Source organism: Mesoplodon mirus (genome assembly GCF_964341445.2).
Source record: "Mesoplodon mirus genome assembly, chromosome: 12".
Classification (NCBI taxonomy): Eukaryota; Metazoa; Chordata; class Mammalia; order Artiodactyla; family Ziphiidae; genus Mesoplodon; species Mesoplodon mirus.
Window position 1 is genome coordinate 68,642,515 of NC_138988.1, and position 18,533 is coordinate 68,661,047.

The following is an 18,533-nucleotide window of genomic DNA, read 5'->3' on the forward strand; positions in this document are numbered from 1 at the left end:
TTGCTAGCACAGAGTAAGCTTATAGCAATTGTTTGTGGTCTGACCCCTTAACACACAGATTGTATCAGCTAGCTGTCACATCTGAAAGTTTGGCCCAGAAAAGAGGTGAGAGCCCAGGAGAGGGGACTGGTAAGGTTTGATGCAGGGCAAAGAATTTGGGCCATTATAACTCCCCACCAGAGATGTGTGTGTGTGTGCGCCTATCTGCTTGAGAACTTGAGGGGCAATGAGGGCCTCCCAGGGAGGTGTGATTATTCCTCAGAAATGGAAACATAGGTCTTCCCTGGTGGTGCAGTGGTTAAGAATCCGCCTGCCAATGCAGGGGACACGGGTTTGAGCCCTGGTCCGGGAAGATCCCACATGCCATGGAGCAACTGAGCCCGTGCACCACAACTACTGAGCCTGTGCTCTGGAACCCACGAGCCACAACTACTGAGCCTGCGTGCCACAACTACTGAAGCCCACGCACCTAGAGCCCGTGCTCCTCAATAAGAAGCCACCGCAATGAGAAGCCCACGCACTGCAACAGAGAGTAGCCCCCGCTCGCCGCAACTAGAGGAAGCCCTCATGCAGCAACAAAGACCCAACGCAGCCCAAACTAAAATAAATTAAATAAATTTTTTTAAAAAGAAGAAAAAATGGAAACATTCCCAGCCTGGCTGGGCCTGTTGCACAACCTTGTCTCCAGTCTGTCAGCCTCATCCTGCCTGGCCCCAGACCCATTCCTCCTGCTCGGAGGACACCTGCCCTGATGGGGCGAAAGGCTTGACGTAACAAGGAAGACGCTGATTCAGCAAGAACATCCAGGAGCCTGGGGAAGGTTTGCAAGAGGGGCTTTAATTGCCAAGGATCCAATTAGAAGATGGAGGTGCTGGTCTAGGGGCGGCCAGCCCGGGAGAGGTGGTGGAGGACGAGTGCCCTGTTACGTGCCAGCCTGGGTGAGTGTCCTCACTTTCTGGAGCTGCCAACATCGAGGCAGACGCCAAAGTTGGTGTTGGTGATGGAGCCCACGATGGTCTTGTCCACCTCACAGGTCAGACCATGCTCACAGGGACACTTGTAGTAAGTCCCATAGAGGGTCTGCAGAGACAAGGAGCCAGTGGAGTTACAGGCTGTGGGAGCCACTTTGGGCATCGTCTGCCCTGCCTGACTCGTCTGTCTTTTCAGATGGTGCTTCTCCTGACTGCCTCCCCAGGGGGCGCTGTGGGCCTGGAGGACTTGAGTTCTGGTCTCTGCCGTGTGGCTCACTTGCTCTTACTAACGTGCTCTCTCTGGGAAGCCTCTAGGTACCCATCCATGAAACAGGGATAACAGATGGCTGCCCCACCCATCTCACTGGTCCGTGGTGAGGGTCAAGAGAGGTGATGGGATGGGAAAGGGCTTTGAAGCCTGCTGACCTCCCTCTCATCTCCTCAACGTTCCGTGTCCATATGGAGCCCCCTCCCTGATCCCCCCCGCCCCCGCCCCCCAAGCCTCGAGGGCCCTCCACCTCGGAGCTGTCCTCCCCTTCGCCACCCCGCCCCCGGCACTCCGCACTCACAAAGGCGGAGCACTCGCTGCTCTCTCTGGCCTTGGGTGCGCAGCGGGACAGGCTCAGGCCGGAATCGCGGTGGCAGCACTTGCTCTTGCACTGGACACTGTTCAGGCAGAGTTCGCCCTCTTCCTGCCAGGGGCAGCCCGTCAGCCCAGGCCCCGCTCCGTTTAATCCCTTCTCCACCCAGAGCCCCACCTCGCCACACACTACCCGGTTGGGGGAGGCATGTGTGAAGGAATCCAGCCCCTGGGGCTGGCGGCCTCTCCTCCCACCCCGACCCCCCATCCACCCACGTGAGAAGCGGGCAGTGTGGTGCTGGAGAAGCAGCCCCAGGCGGGGGACAGGACACCTGGCTTCTAGGACTGGCTGTGCTACCAACTGGGTGACCCTGGGCAAGTCACTGGTCCACCCTATGCCTCAGAGTTCCCATCTGGAATGGCCACTTGTGGCCCACAAGCAGGGTCTCCAAACCTCTCTGGGTCCCCCAATCCCTCGAGGAGCCTGTGAAGGTTGAGGACCCTCTCTCCCTGGAAAACTCCTCCCTCCCTCCCCCCACAGACTCTTACAAATAATCTCAGGGGCATCCCGGACCCTCTGAGTCCATGCATGGCCCTGAGTTAAGAACCTGTGAACTGAGTTCTTAACCCAAAGGGCTTTCGCAATTGTGCCCTTGGTGGAGAGGCAGCGTGGGCAGTGGTGAGAGCCTGGCTCTGGAGCCTGCCAGCCCGGGCGCCAACCCCTGCTCAAGACTTTCCAGCTGTGTGACCTCAGGCAGGTGACTGAACCTTCCCCTGTGTCAGCTTTCCATTTGGAAGTGGGGTTGATCAGAATAGTACCTATCTCACGTGGCTCTTATGAGGACTAAATAAGGAAGTATTCCTGAGGCATTTGGAGCTGGTCTGGTCAGGCTAGGTCAGAAGCTAGAATCACTGGGGAAGCTTTTTAAACTACTGAACCTCCTGAGCCAGAGTTTCCGGGGCAGGAGCCCAGGGCTCTGGATTTTTTTTTTTTTTTTTTTTTTTGGCTGCGCCATGGCTTGCAGAATCTTAGTTCCCCGACCAGGGATTGAACCGTGGCAGTGAAAGCGCTGAGTCCTAACCACTGGACTGCAAGGGAATTCCGCTCTGGATTTTTATAAAGTGCCCTCAGCCAGGTTGAACCGCTGCTCTGAGCATGCTCCATGCTGATCAGCCTTCTCTGGGGCCCCTGGGGAAGGGACGTGGGACAGGAATGGGCAGTAAAGGAAGAGACGCCTTACCTCCCAGCCCTTGGGTAGCCCCATGTGGGGACAACTTGACCCACCCAGAGGTCAAGATCCAAGCTTAAAAAGAATTCCCACCTCGGGGTTCAGATGACTCCTGCCCTGAAGACCCTCTTACCAGGTTGATAATGATTCCCCGGGGGTCGGGGACCGCATAGGCTACTGCGAGGGCGAGGAGCAGGAGGACGAGGACCTTCTCCATGATGAGTGGGCACAGCTGGCGTAGATAGTGGCCGGCAGCTCGGGTCAGGTGGCAAAAGACAGAGCCAGAGGTGTTGGTGGGGCTATAAAAGGGGCCTCATCCACACGTGACCCACCTTCCCAGTCCCGCAGGGCCTGCCGTGGGCAGAGACCCAGCTGTGGCCAATCTGCTGGGGTGGGTCCTGATAAGGTAGCTGGGCACCACCTGGCACCTGGTGCCTTTTTGTGTGTGTGTGTGTGTGTGCGTGCGTGTGCGTGTGTTGGGCAGGGGGTGCTGATACGGCAGCATTTTAAGAGTGGGAACTCTGGGACACTTTTACCTGTACGAGTTATTAGCTGGGCAAGTTATCTGTTCTGAATCTGTCCCCTTACCTGTCAACGGATAAGAGGTGTGAGAGTTGAGTGAATTAACATATGTCGTATACATAACACACATGGCCTGGGACAGGGCTCGCACGTGAGCAGTACACATTAGCTGCCATCACTGCTGTATTCACCTCTGGCACCCTGAGCTCCGTGGAAGGCCTGGGACTAGGGTGAGGCAAGTGAGACACCTAGAGTGTGAGCACGTCCTTAAATTTTGCGTCCTAGACACCTCTCTTGCCTCACCCCAGTCTGGACCCTGCTTTTGACCTCACCCAAACCCAGGTATGTGGCAGTATCAGGCTCGTGTGAGGAGGGGGCCCAGTTTCCCCACCCTCAACCTTCCCAGGCCCCCTCGGGGATTCTCAGGCAGGACCGGGGCCCTGGGCTGACCAGCCCTGCGACCCCTGGCCGAGGGGTGTGTGTTCTCACTCCAGGTGTACCGCCCTCCCACCCTCCCACCGGGGGTGCCTGCAGGAGTGATTTAGGGGCCCTTAGGAAGTCCTTCTCCAGCGACTCTCTCCCGTTCCTTTCCACTTCATTTAACATGTGCAATTCCAGCATTAAAGACTCACCACTTTAGTTAAGGCTCCACTCACCCTGTCCCCTACCCCAGGCCACGTGTGAACCTGAGCAGTCGTTAGTCCTGGCTGAGGATGAGGAGGATCTCGTGAGCCTCTGACGGCCTGGGCTGAAGGCTGGGAAGGGCACAGCTGCCTGAGTGTGCTCAGGTGTGGGACCAGAGCAGTTTTCCCTGAAGGACTGTTCATTGTAGCAAAGCACCCCTTCCCCAACCCAGAGGTGGAAGACGGCCCTGCTGGGGAGGCCCCAGACTGGGTTGCCTTTATCCTGGCTTCAAAACTCACCATAACTAGCTACATGACCTTGGACAAGTTATTTAAATTTGTAATCTCCGTGAGCCTCAGTTTTTTTTTGTTTTTTGTTTTTTTTTTGCGGTACGCAGGCCTCTCACTGTTGTGGCCTCTCCCGTTGTGGAGCACAGGCTCCGGACGCACAGGCTCAGCTGCCATGGCTGACGGACCCAGCCGCTCCGCGGCATGTGGGATCCTCCCGGACCAGGGCATGAACCCGTGTCCCCTGCATCGGCAGGCGGACTCAACCACTGTGCCACCAGGGAAGCCCAAGCCTCAGTTTTTTTTATCGAGGCAAAGAGGTTGATAGCTCTTAGTAAAATGAGGATTGAGTAAGACAGTGTATGTGAAACCCCATAGAAGTGCCTGGCACATAGTAGGTGCTCAGCCCGTGTAGCCACCCCGTCACTCCCCCTTACAGCACTGAGGGTGGCGTAGAGAGGAGCAGCTGGAGGAACCAGCCAGGAGACCCTCAAAATGAGAGAAACCCACCCAATTCTGGAGACATGGAAATGTCATTGATTAAAGGAACACTATCTTCTCTTATTTTTATGGAACTCAGTGTTTAAAACCACTTTTCCCCATGAGCTCATCCTGACCCCTCCTTCTCTCCCCACCCTTCTGTTCCCTTCTCACAAGTCAAGACTAGGGGGCCTGGGAAGAAACTGGAACCGAGGAGCTGTTTCTATCTGTGATTGAAGCTATGAAACTGCATCAGTCCTAGTATTGCCAGCAGCTCATGGCCACCTTCCCAGAGGAGAAAGAATGGAGATTTTTCCATTACAAATGAAGAATATAGCAAAGAGAACTTTGGCAATGTTTGTGCTTCCAAAATGTAAGCAAGAAGTAATTAAGGACTTTTTGGACCAAAACCTCATACGGTCTAACCACCCTTTCTCCAATGTAAAGAGTGTTTTGCTTTGGGTTTTTCCCCCTCAAAAAAGAACAGATTTTACTGTATGTAATGTAGATACTGCACCTCAATTAAAAAACAAACAGGGACTTCCCTGGCGGTCCAGTGGTTAAGGCTCTGCGCTTCCACAGCAGGGGGGATGGGTTCCATCCCTGGTCTGGGTACTAAGATCCCGCAAGCCACGTGGCACGGCCAAAACAAACAAACAAACAAATAAAAGGGGGCAAAATTCTCCCTGGTCAAGTCCTACCACCTGGGATGGTGGGGGATGGGTGTTGTCATGCCTCCTGGTCAGTGGGGTTGGGCCACAGTGGCTGTAGACCCAGAGATGTGGCAAACTCCTCTTGGGTGTCACCCAGTCTTCGTTCGCCAAGATCCACCCCAGACACACAAGGACAGGCCTCTGGAAGCCATCTTAGTAAATGAGACTGTCTTTGCACCCCACCACTGGACGGACTAGACAAGGAATGGACATCTGACCCAAGGCGCTCTCCCGGGATGTAGGCTTGTGCCCACCAGCTGGCCTTCAAGCTGATCTGAAACATGGAACTAGGGAAGCCCAGGAAGGCAGTTTTCTGACGTGCTGATAAAGACACGGAGAAAGCTGGACTGCAGAGGGGAGGAAGAATGGATTCACCATTTGGGAAGAAACAGCGTCAGCTGTGCCCTGACTTGCTGATGGATTTCCAGGTCCTGGTTACACATACTTGCACACACACACACACACACTCACACAGACACACACCCCCTTCCCATGGCTGCTGCATGCTTGCCCTTATGGGACCTGAAACTCCCCTATAACACATTCCCTTTACATAAGCCACAAACACAGACATCGCAGTTCTGGGAAGGGGCTCACAGCTCTGGATCAAGGTCAGATGTGCGACAGCCCTGGAGTCAGCTTGGGGAGCAGACAGGGAATCCACTCAAGATTCAAATTCCCAATCAAGAGACTCAGGTTGACTTAGTTTGGGTCCTCCAGACCCCTACTCATGATCGGCACTGGGCAGAGCCCTGAGGGGGATGGAAAGGGGAGGGGCAGTTCTCCAAATAGAGAATGAGTTTTTGTTACCAAAGAAAGGGGAAGGATTTTGGGCAAACAAGAACAATAGACACTCGTGGCTGCCTAGTTCATAGATAATCTTTCTTTCCCAAGAAACAGGCTCAAATTATAACTGGGATGTGCAATCAGTTTAGCTTTTAAATTTACATTGACCATCCAGTCTCCATTTTATTTAAGTGAGGGTAGGAAATGAGACATTCAGTGACTTTCAGGTTACCAGTCTTTAATTCAATACTCAGCCTTTAGGGTTCCCCTCACCACCCCATTCTCCTGACCAAGACTGGACTGAGTGTGGAGTGAAGCTTATGTGGCTTCAGGAATTAGGGAAAGGGGTCCTTTTGATCCTCTGGGCCCTCAATGGCTGTTGTGAAGATGTTCCTTGTCCCACCTCAGTCTTCTGGTCCTGCTGAAATTTGTGCTCTGTTCTCTTAGCATGGCCCCTCCCTTCACTGGTCAACAAACACATGAACTCTTTTCTTCCCATATTTATAATCCTCACTCCTTGCTAGTGTTCCCTTCAAACACATCATAACCATCCTCTGAAAAAAGCTAGGGAGACGGCCCAACGTGTCATCAGTCATTACTCCAGCGCTAGGTCCAGGACGTCTGTGTTATGTCACCCCTCTTTTAGTTTGGTCACAATCACATCTCAATATTCTACAGCTCAGGGACTAAATATTAAAGTTAGCCATCATCAAAGAAGAGAGACTTAGTAGGGTATATAAATATATACATGACACATCAAAATTGAAAATCTGGGTAGACACTAGAGTCCTCCTTTTTTTTTTTTTTAATTGTTGGCTGCACAGCACGGCATGCGGTATCTTAGTTCCCCAACCAGGGATGGAACCCGTGCCCCCTGCAGTGGAAGCATGGAGTCTTAATCACTGGACCGCCAGGGAAGTCTCTAGAGTCCTCCTTTCTTCAGGCACCACGTGGCTGTAGACAGTGCTTGTGACTTTCATCCTCCATCTCCCATCCTGTTCCTTTTGCTCTCAGCCAGCATCTCCACTGATCAGGGTTCTTTATGCTGTACAGTGACCCAGACCTTCTAGCCATGAGATATCTGGGCCCTTGATGGGCCTGCCCCTGTGTTGGGTTACTGAAGCCTTCATTAATTTGTTTCTTCCTTCCATTAATTTTTTATACTGGACATGGCAGTAATAGGAGGCAGCCCATGCATATGTTCTACGCATACCTCTCCGTTCCCTTTGTGTAACAGCACACTCTCTCCCCTGGACAGTCAGGATTTGGTACCCTACCAACATGAGTAACCCCCCTTTTAAAAAATTAAAGTATAATTGACACAGAAAATCCACCCTTTATAGTATATAGTTCCATGAGTTTTGACAAACGCATACATCATGGAAACAACACCCCAACCAAGATACAGAACACTTCTATCACCTAAAAAAAGGTTCCCTTGTATGACTCCTTTATAATCAACCCCACCACCAGATCCTGGCAACCACAAATCTCTTTTATTTCCCTGTAGTTTTGCCTTTTCTATATGTAATATAGATGAAATCACACAGTTTGTATATATTTCTCTTGGGGGGTGGTGTCTCGCTTCTTTTACTTAACACCTTTGAGATTCAGGCATGCTGTTGCAGGTTTCAGTAGCTACTTACTTTTTATTGCTGAATAGTAGTCCATTGTCTGGGTGAAAGTCCATTGTCTGGAAGTAGTCCATTGTTATTTCCCACCTGAAAGACATTTGGTTTATTTCTGAAAAGTTTTGGGCAATTATGGATAAAGCTGCTACACATATTCATGTTTTTTTGTGTGTGTGAACACAAGTTTTCATTTCTCTGAAACAAATACCCAGGAGTGAAATGGCTGAGTCTCATGGCAAATGTTTGTTCCCATTTCTAAGAGATGTCAAACTGTTTTCCAAAGTGGCTGAACAAATATGCATTCCCACCAGCAACATACAAAAGTTCCAGTTGCTCCACATCCTTGCCAGTACTTGACATTGTCAGTTTTGGGGGGTTTTGTTTTTAATTGAGTCTTTCTCACTGGTGTATAATGGTATGCATGGTTTAATTTGCATTTGCCTACTGACTAATGATGTTGAGTGTTTTTTCATGTGCTTAATTTCCATCCATATATCTTCTTTGAAAGAAGTATTTGTGTGAATCTTTTGCCATCCAATCTTTAATTGGGTTGTTTGTTTTCTTATTATTGAGTTTTGAGAGTTATAGATGTCATACCAGGAGCTCAAAGTTTGTTGATATTGTTGGGGGCCAGTAGTGACTGGCTGTATTGGCTTTGATGGAAGATTCATCCACAGTCTCCATCTGTCCCACCGTGGACACATTGTTAGGGGTCTTTGAGCCAGTGCACGGTGGGATTGGAATGGGGGTGCTGAGGAAGGAGGCTGGCTAGCATTCACAGAGTGAATCATCCTGTTTAACTGATGTTAAAGGACTCTGTAGTAGCAGGCCTCTGGAGTACATTCTCATTGAACCCAAATACTCTCTAGTTTTTGCCCCTATTCTGAAGGCTCCCTTTCCCCAAACTTTTATTTAACTCTCCAAACTTACTCTGTCTAAGATAATGACCATATGACTGGTCTATTATCTGCTGCCCACAAAGTGGTGTTCATCTGTACCTTAGGCCATCTCCCCTTACCGGAGAGTTGGTACATTTCCTGAGGTGCCATAACAAATTATTACAAACTAGGTGGCTTAAAACAACAAATTTGTTCACTTATAATTCTGGAGGTCAGAAGTCGAAATCAAGGTGTCAGCAGGGCTGCACTCCCTACAGAGGCTCTAGGGAAGGATCCATTCCCCACCCCTTCTAGCTTCTGGTGGTTGCCAGCTTCCTTGGCTGTGGCTGCATCATTCTGGTCCCTGCCTCCATAGGCATGTTGCCTTTTCTTCTTTGTCTTCTTGTCTGTGTCTCTTAGAAGGACACTTGTCATTGGATTTAGGAACCTCCCCCAGATAATGTGGTAGGATCTCCTTATCTCAAAATCCTCAATTTAATTATATCTACAAAGAACCCTTTTCCAAATAATGTAACATTCATAGGTTCTGGGGATTAGGATGTATTGATAGATCTTTTGGGGATAGATAGTTAACAGCACTTGAAGTTCTACCCTCCATGAATATTTCCCTTCCCTGCTGTCCTCAGGACCTTCCCATGGAGGGTGGGATGTCATGCCATAGCAATCCATCGTTACCTGGTGCCAGCATGCTCTCTCTAGAGCAGGCCAAGGAAGGGGCTTCAATTCCACAGTGAGAGAAGAGGCTCAACATCTCCCCGCAGGACCCACACAGCAGGGTATCACCTGCACATAGGAAGGAGGTTAGGAGGCTGGTCAGCCAAAACCAAAAACAATGTAACAAATGTCCACCAGAGACAGGAGCCACCACCCCTGCACCTTTCCAGTCATTGATAGTGACTGATTTCTACAGCTCCCATGGGGACATAATACTGTTTTATTATTTGGAGAGTGAGAGGGAGCACCAGGGGCATTGGCTTAGCTCTTCCTAGTATATTACCCTTTAGCTCAAGGGTCAGGGGGCCAAGGTGAGGATTCTACCAGTTCCTGAGGTGACCTGGTCTAACCATTCAGGAGCATGGGATGGGTTAAAGGCCTTGTAGTTCAGTCCTTTCATACACCTGAATCTTATTTTAAGGGTCCTATGCCCTCTAGCAACAAGACTTAATGAATTCTTCAAGCCATTGCACATAAAGGTCTTGCAATTCATTTTATTCCTTGAATCAATAATCTAGACAACTGGGCTTGTCTTGTTTGACATTATTCATTGCCTTTATAAGCAGTCACCCTACTCTGTGTTCCTGATTTCTTCATTACCTTTAAATCTGTCTGTGGCCAAAGCTACTCAGTTCCCCAGAACTTGACCTTCAGAGGGCACATGATCCCTATTGTTTGCAGCTGACAATTTGATTAGCTGTTTCTCCTCTCTGTATCATGGGCTGCAGTTTTCCCAACTCCAGACATAAACAGGAATATCAAAGCCCTTTGTCTGAAGCCTGGGCCTGAAACCCTCTTTCTGGTGCTAATATTTGGATCAGGTTAGGGTTCTTTTTTTTTTTTTTTCAGGCTCACAGCTTGCAGGATCTTAGTTCTCTGACCAGAGATTGAACCCATGCCCTTGCAGTGAAAGTGCTGAGTCCTAACCACTGGACCACCAGGGAATTTCCCAGGTTAGGACTCTTTGATGCCAGTAGCGAAAACCTACTCTAGCTAATGAAAGCAAAAAAGAAGGAAATGGAAAGATAGTGGGTGAGTCACAGAGCTGAAGATGGAACAGAGCCACCTGTCTTGGGTGGAGCAGGAATCAAGGTGGCTCTGAAGCTCCCAGTAGCAGGAGTTTATGGATTATCTCTTGAGGATGTTGCCAAGGCCTGACTAAACAATACCTTTTTTTCCTCATGTCAATCCACCACCAATTCAGATTCCCTAGGGAGAGACTGATGGCCTAGCTTGGGTCACACCCAGACCTGTCTCTAGGGTCTGTGTGCCCTGTGATTGGCTATCCCACCAGAACCTCAGAAAGCAAGAGAGGCTTCTCTCAGAGGCAGGGGAAGTTCTGCTGGTCAGGCCAAACAAAGAATGTCCATCAGCTCCTAAGAGCTTGGCCCCAGGTTAGGGCCTTTTCTGAATGGGGGAACATACAACCCCTGCTCTGGGGAAGCTCCCAGTCTGATGGTGGAGACACAGGCCATGCCTTGATGAACTTCCAGTCTGATGGCGAAGACTGGTCACAAAACCAGAGATTTAAGAGGAAGAGGAAACATAGGTAACAGCACAAATATATTTAATGCAAGGTTCTTTTTAATAGTGAAAAAATTGGAAACTGTCAAAATACCCCAAAGGGGGGAATAATTAAACAATTATTACATAAAGACTAAAATCATGTTTTTGAAAAACTAGTAATGTGAGAAAAAAATTGGATGCTAACTACGTATACATTATTATCTAACTGTGTAAAGCAGTATGTCCAGGAGGAGGGAAATACACCAATATGTTAACAGAGGTAATAATAATAACAATAGTAATAGTAATAATAATAATAAACATTTCTGAGCACTTTTATATGTGAGGCCTGGGCTAAACATTTTACATATGTTATTTTACCTAACTGTTATCATCCCCATCTTATAGATGAATAAACTGAGGCTTGGGAAAGTTACATCCTTAGCTAACAAGTGGCTGACTCAAATCCGGACCTGCCTAAAGCTTCCAGTTTGGGGTTATGAGTGATTTTTATTCTTTTATGTAACTTTCTTGAATTTTTCTATATACTAATCATGTATTTACCTATAAATTCAGGAAAAATATAGATATTTTGAAAAAGAGGGGAAAAAAGGAAATATGCAGGGGCGGTGAGGGAGGGACAGACTGGGAGTCTGGGTTAGTAGATGCAAACTACTGCATATAGAATGGATCAACAACAAGGTCCTACTGTATAGCACAGGGAACTATATTCAATGTCCTGGGATAAACCATAATGGAAAAGAATTTAAAAAAGAATGTGTATATGTGTATAACCGGGTCACTTTGCTGTACAGCAGAAATTAACACAACATTGTAAATCAACTATACTTCAATAAAAACTAAATTTAAAAAAAGAAATAGGCAACAAAAAACTAAACAAGAGGAGAAAGACATTGTATTGAACAAAAAGCATATGTTAAGGTCTGAGAAGGCTCATAAGAACTGTTCTTTACCTTGTAGCTTCTATTACCACCCTATCAGTCTGCATTGCAAATACACATATATTTACATATATGTAAATACCTCACGGTCCTTGAGAGCAGGGGCCCTGCCCTGTCCTTTTTATTCTATGATTCTTGCTGAGGGAAGATATCCTCCAACATAGGGCGTAGTACACAGTAGGCTCTTAGTAATTGTCGACTGAATGATAGGGATGAGAAACCAGTGACCCGGAAGGCGGTGCTGGCCTCCGGGGGATTGGAGGTTCCGGGAGGATGAGTAGGGAGCCAGGGAGCGGTGGGATGGGATACGGACTGCGCTCAAGAATCGGTTTTGCGGCTGGAAACCAAGCGACAGGAATGTGACAACCGCAGCCTCACGCCTTCAATTCTTGCCTTCCCTGCTCAGGAGGGTGAAGAGGGGCCTTGATTCCCAGTGGCGGGGGTGTGCAGTGGGTAGGTCGGCCGCTCTGCACCGTCCTCTGCCCAGAGTCCCGAGGCGCTGGCCACGGTGCTGAAAGCAGTGCTCTCGGAGGAGGGAGGGAGGAGGAGGAGCCGGGCCGCGCGAAGGGGGCGGAGCTCTCTGGTGCTCTCAGCTGGCACTGGGGGCGGGGCAGGGCGGCGCCAGCAGGCCCGAGACCACGGCGGGTTTGAGAGGAGGTAGGAGGCAGGAGACAGCCCGGCTAGAGCAAGAGGGGACACAGGCACCTGGACAAGCTTCCCCTGAAGAGGCCAAGGTCATCTTCCCTGTCCTATTAGTCCTCTTTCTTCTACCTTGGAGGGAGCCTTACCTTGTGCCCTGACCTCCGCCTTCTCCCCAAACCTGGCTGAGGGGTGACCCACTTCTGGGCCTCCATCCATCCTCAAAGCCACTTCCAGCCCACAAGTCCCCAGCCCAGGACCCAGTGCCCTCACCATGGTGAAGTTGCTGCCTGCCCAGGAGGCAGCCAAGATCTACCATACCAACTATGTGAGGAACTCGAGGGCTGTAGGTGTGATGTGGGGCACACTCACCATCTGCTTCTCCGTGCTGGTCATGGCACTCTTCATCCAGCCCTACTGGATCGGTGACAGTGTCAACACACCCCAGGCAGGCTACTTTGGGCTTTTCTCCTACTGCGTGGGCAACGTGCTGTCGTCTGAGCTTATCTGCAAGGGTGGCCCGCTGGACTTCTCCTCCATCCCCTCTAGAGCCTTCAAGACTGCCATGTTCTTTGTGGCCTTGGCCATGTTCCTCATCATTGGCTCCATCATCTGCTTCAGCCTGTTCTTTGTCTGCAACACGGCCACTGTCTACAAGATCTGCGCATGGATGCAGCTGGCTGCGGGTGAGCAGGGATAGCCGGAGGGATAGCGGGAGGGCAGGCAGGGGCCCACCATCCCACTTTCTGTGGAGTCTCTGAGCCTCCTACTCAGCTTTCCTCCTTTATAGCACAACCATACTCAATGCTCTGCAGATGCCTTGGAAGAGTAATTAGAGAGTCTTAGGATGGCTGAGACCAAAAAAGCCTTAGAGATCAAATTGTTCAACCTCCTCTTCTTGTAGATGAGGAACTGAGGTCAAGAGAGGGGAAATGATTTGCCCAGGAGCAAGTCACTTATGGTAGAGTGAAGGTCTTTGTTCCCTAATTATAGGATTCCATGCTTGATGCAGCAAGTGTGAGCATTTGAGGCAGCAAGTGGAAGTGATATTTTGTGATGGGGGAGGGGAATAGGGTCTTTTAGAACTATGTGGGGTAGGTGGCTACTGGTGGTGCTCAGAGGCAAGGCCTTCCCTGTCCCCCTTTTCCTGCTCCTGGCCCTAGGCAGGCCACTGGGTCCTTGGGCCAGCTGGTCCTGCTCTCCTCTAAGCCCAGGAAGCAATGCCTAAGACCTTGTCCTGCAGCCCTTGGTCCCTCCAAGGACCACACACAGACTGTCCATACTAGGGAAACGTCCAGGAGCCTTGTGAGGGACTGAAGTCTAGAGTGAAATCATCTTGACATCATTGATTAGAATGAGAAGCAGTGTTAACAGGGAGAATGGAATAGGGATCAGAATCTCATACAACCAAACACGTAGACTCAAGACTGTCAGAGTTGGAGGGGACCCTAGAGAGCTATAGCATCCTCCCCCCAACTATAGATGAGGAATCTGGGACTGAGAGAGAAGATAAGACTTAGCCAAGGCTACAGCAGATCATCTGGCAACAAAGGCAATAGAATAAAGGCAGTGAGTCCCAAGAACTAGCTGTATTCCAAAGACTTTTTTTTTTTTTTTTTTTTTTTTTTTGCGGTACTTGGGCCTCTCACTGTTGTGGCCTCTCCTGTTGCAGAGCACAGGCTCTGGACGCTCAGGCTCAGCCTCCATGGCTCACGGGCCTAGCCGCTCCACGGCATGTGGGATCTTCCCGGACCGGGGCACGAACCCGTGTCCCCTGCATTGGCAGGTGGACTCTCAACCACTGCGCCACCAGGGAAGCCCCCAAAGACATTTTCTATTGAGGCACACATTTACATGTGTAATGATTTGTAAAGTACTTTCACATGTATCATCTGGAGGAGCCTCATCATGCCACAGTGAGGTGGGTTTTCCTCCTGTTTTACAGAAGAGGCTCTTAGCCGGTAACTTGTCTTTTAGCACACAGGTAGTGAGGGACAGAACCTTCGACTCTGAATCTTGTACTCAGGCTACTTACCTGGTTCCAGAGCTGCCTCCCCAATCCCCCTGCCATCTCCCTCTCTCTGTACTCCCACTATATGATGAGGGAGAGGCTGGGGCAGGGATGAGGTACGTCTCAGTGAACAGTGGGGAGGAAGAAGGGAGAATGAAGATTTAGCAGTTCTGTGACAAAGAGTAGTAGAATGAACCCTGGCACGCTTGCCAGCTGGTCCTCCATATCAGAGCTATGGGATGCTGGAAACACAACCCTCCCTCTCTCATTCTCTCCACTATCCCACTCCCCCAACCTCCCGCAACAGGTGCCATTTGCTGAACAGGCAGTGCTGGGAGGGCCTGGGTAGGGGAGGGGTCACCAGACCATTTGAGTCAGATCCTGTCTGGGTCATGGAGCTGAAGACACCGATAGCAGAGGTGGCCAGGTGCCATCCCATGAAACATTTACGTTGGGGGAGAGCAAAGGTGGTGTCATGTTCCATTCTTCCGTGCTGGGGAAGGGAAGATGAGCCAAAGGGAGGGGTGAGGAGGAGGTGTGCCCCACAGCCAGAAGCTGGGAGATTCCTCCATTTGAAGAAACCTAAACCAGTTGGCTTAACCTTGCCAAGAAGCCTGGGGCCAGGGAAGGGAGCAGGAGAAGGGGAAGAGAACTGATGAATGGGGCAGTGTGGGGCTGTAGCTTAACAAGGTTAATTGAGCTTCTGGATGCCAGGTGTAGGCAGAATGTGGTCCCAGATCCTAAAAACATAGGTAGGGCAATTTGCTTGTCTGAGTTCTATTAAACTCATCTGTAGAAGGTAGCAACAGTACCCCCATCACAGGGTTCTTGCGAGGATGGGATGTTATAATGCATGTAAAACACCTTGCATGGTGCCTGACACATAGTAGGTGCTCAGTAAACATGAAAAACACAAAACAACTTTATCAGTCAGGATGGATGGGGTGATGCCACAGTAACAGACAACTCCCAAATCTTAGTGGCTTATGACAAAGGTTTATTTCTTGATAATGGTACACGCTCACTGAGGATCAGTGGAGGGCTCTGCTCTCACTGTGCTCTTCCAGAGCCCAGGCTGATGGAGCATCAGCTGTCATCGGGCTGTCATCATTGCGAAGGGAAAGGGAGCTCTGGAAAGTCTCCATCAGCAGTTAAATGCTCTGGCCTGGAAAAGCACACGGCATTTCTGCTCACATTTTATTGGCTGAAGGAATTTTTATGAACTTGCCTAACTTCAAGGGAGAGAGGCGAGGAAGTATAATCCTACTATGTACCTGAAATACTTGTAAACAGCTCTAATGACAGCCACATCCATCGAGGTTGCTTCCATCTGACTTCAATGCCAATAATAATAGCAACAACTAACATTAATTGGCCACTTACCATGTACCAGACACTGCAGTAAGCACTTTCCATACATGATCACACTTAACCCTCATAACCCTGTTCCAAGTCAGGTATTATTATCCTTATTTTACAGATGAGAGACTGGAAGTCAGGGTAAGTAAACTTGCCTGAGAATACCCTGCTGGCCTCTATTTAGAGCCCTGAGGCACCACAATGGGGTAGACCCCCACTGTGCCCAGGTAGATGGGTGGGGTGCTCCTAGAGGGCTGTGGCACCCATAGTAACAACCTTTTTCCAAGTCGGAGACCCTGTGATCTTTTCTGAACCCCTGTAGGGAGGTGCTATAGAGGAGAAGGGGGCCATGCCAGGTACCAGAGGACTTGTCACACACCAAGTGGGGAAGAGCACAGGTTTTACCAAAGAGCTCTGGGAGGGTCCCCCTCCTCCATCCTAAGGATCTTCCTGTTTGTCACTAAGTCTGAAATGTCACCACTAAATACATTCGGCTCTTTGGAGAGATGTCAGTCTGGGAGGCTGGGGGAATTAACTTTGAAGTCAAGAAAGTCAGGAGCCATGATAGCAGGTCTTGGCTCTGCCATCGCTAAATGACTGGGCAGCTCACTTGGTTTCTGAGACCTCAGTCTTTTAATCTGAAGATGGGATATTAATACATGGTCTACTTCTCAGAACTGTGGTAAGGGTCAAGAGAAAAATGGTACATGAAGTATTCTGTAATCTATAAGAGAAGTATGTAAATGAGCTCCTCCTAGAAAAAAACAAGGATGGTTGATACATTTAGGTGGGGAGGGGGGATCCTTTATCTTTACACTTTGTTGTGCTTTTGTTTGATCTGCTAACCTTCCTTGCAAGAACAAGCGGAGCCCCAGGTTGGTGACTTTGGGTCCTGCGAGGTGCTTCTCCATGGGGCTCCCAGGTAGGGCACAGCTTTGGGACTAAAGAGCCTCCAGGCCTGTGAAAGGAGGGCCAGGGGTGGGAAAGTGGCACAGACAAGGGAAGGAAGGCACCCCCTGCCTGCCTGGTGGTTGTCCTTGGGTTGCCCCAGTCACATCCCAGGAATATGTACCTGTCTGGGCAGCTAAGTTGGGGTGGAAATTTGGTGGGAGGGTGTGGGAGTAGTGGAGGGAAGGCGGGGAAGATGAAATTTTTGGCTGTCAACGCTAAATCAATGAAAGCACAGTGTGGCATACTAGCTATCACTCAGGAAATGCCAACTATGTGTCGGGCAACCTTCTGAGCACTTTTCCAATATAAACTTATTGTAACCTCGCTGCAATCCAAACAGGTAGATACTATTATTATTCCCATTTTACAGATGAGGAAACTGAGGCAAGAAAACTTAAGTAGCTTGCTCTGAGTCACACAGCTAGTTAGTAAAGAGCTGGGCTTGAGATCCAGGCAGCCTTCCCTAGTGTTTCCCAGCTTTTCCCGTTGAATCACCCAAAAGAGTGCTTTTAAAGACAGGGATTCCTGAACCCAGCCCTGACCTGGGAATCAGCATTTTAAACACATTCAGGGAAGTGTGGACAATTGCACTGTTCTGTAGTGGGTAATAGTGTGGAGACCTGTTTGCTTGAATGGAAGGTTCATGAAGGAAGCAGCCAGAGATGGGGCTGGAAAACTTCCTGTATTCATTCAATCTAAGATACCTGAGTTGTTAGGACACACCATTATTCTATGTGCGGTAAAAAGGAAAAATACTTCTAATCAAATTATAGTCTAAAGCTTTGTTATTACACTTATTTCAGAGATGTTGGAGTATGAACAAATGTACATCTGAGGAGTGATGAGTTCTCTGGGCTGGGACCAGATTTAGGGAGGACTTTGAAGCCAGGCGCCTCGTCAAGTCCACAGTGAGGGGTACAGCTGAGGGCCTGGTAGAACCACCTGGTGCTGTGGCAGAACCTCCCAGGGCTGAGGAGCTCTGCTCTCAGCCTCCACCCCTGACCACTGTCCCCCAGGGGCAAGTAGCTTTAGCTCTTGGAGCCTCAGTTTTCTCCCCCGTGTTCTACAAGAAGGATGGCAGGAGCTGCCCCTCGTGCCTCTCAAGGCTGTTAATAAGAAGGGAGGTGACACAAGGACAGCAGTGCAAGGTGGGAGGCAGCAGGCGAGCACACCCAGCTTGACACCATCTGTACCCCTCCTGCCCCCTCAGCCACAGGCCTGATGATTGGCTGCCTGGTCTACCCAGATGGTTGGGACTCAAGTGAGGTACGGCGCATGTGTGGGGAGCAGACCGGCAAATACACACTGGGCCACTGCACCATCCGCTGGGCCTTCATGCTGGCCATCCTCAGCATTGGAGATGCCCTCATCCTCTCCTTCCTGGCCTTTGTGCTGGGCTACCGCCAGGACAAGCTGCTCCCTGACGACTATAAGGCCGATGGAAACGGTAATTCTCTCTACCCCAGGGAGGTGAGGCTTCCTCTCTGCCAGGTGCCTGAGGTTTGGCCACTGGCCAAGGGTGGGGACACCAAGACCAATCAAACACAGCCCTTGTCGCAGACGCCAAGGGCCAGTGGAGGGTTGCAGGCTGGCATGCGATAAGGCATTGACAGACCTACGTGAAAGGCTGTCTGTGATAGAAGCGTGTCCCCCTGCACTCTCAGGGCCT

The 18,533-nt window shown here is 49.9% G+C and overlaps 2 protein-coding genes across 2 annotated transcripts; one reads left to right on the forward strand and one right to left on the reverse strand.

Annotated features, from left to right (window-relative positions):
• Positions 1-948: 948 nt before the first annotated feature.
• CLPS (colipase) lies at positions 949-2,997 on the reverse strand (the record flags this gene model as incomplete). Its single annotated transcript, XM_082639286.1, has 3 exons — positions 949-1,080; positions 1,541-1,663; positions 2,914-2,997. 3 exons carry the CDS (start codon positions 2,995-2,997, stop codon positions 949-951), a joined length of 339 nt encoding a protein of 112 aa, XP_082495412.1.
• Positions 2,998-12,817: 9,820 nt separating this feature from the next.
• On the forward strand, positions 12,818-18,466 carry LHFPL5 (LHFPL tetraspan subfamily member 5; the record flags this gene model as incomplete). The annotated part of the gene is made up of 2 exons (XM_082637727.1): positions 12,818-13,229; positions 18,075-18,466. The coding sequence occupies 2 exons, from the start codon at positions 12,818-12,820 to the stop codon at positions 18,464-18,466; spliced, it is 804 nt and encodes a 267-aa protein (XP_082493853.1).
• Between the last annotated feature and the right edge of the window lie 67 nt (positions 18,467-18,533).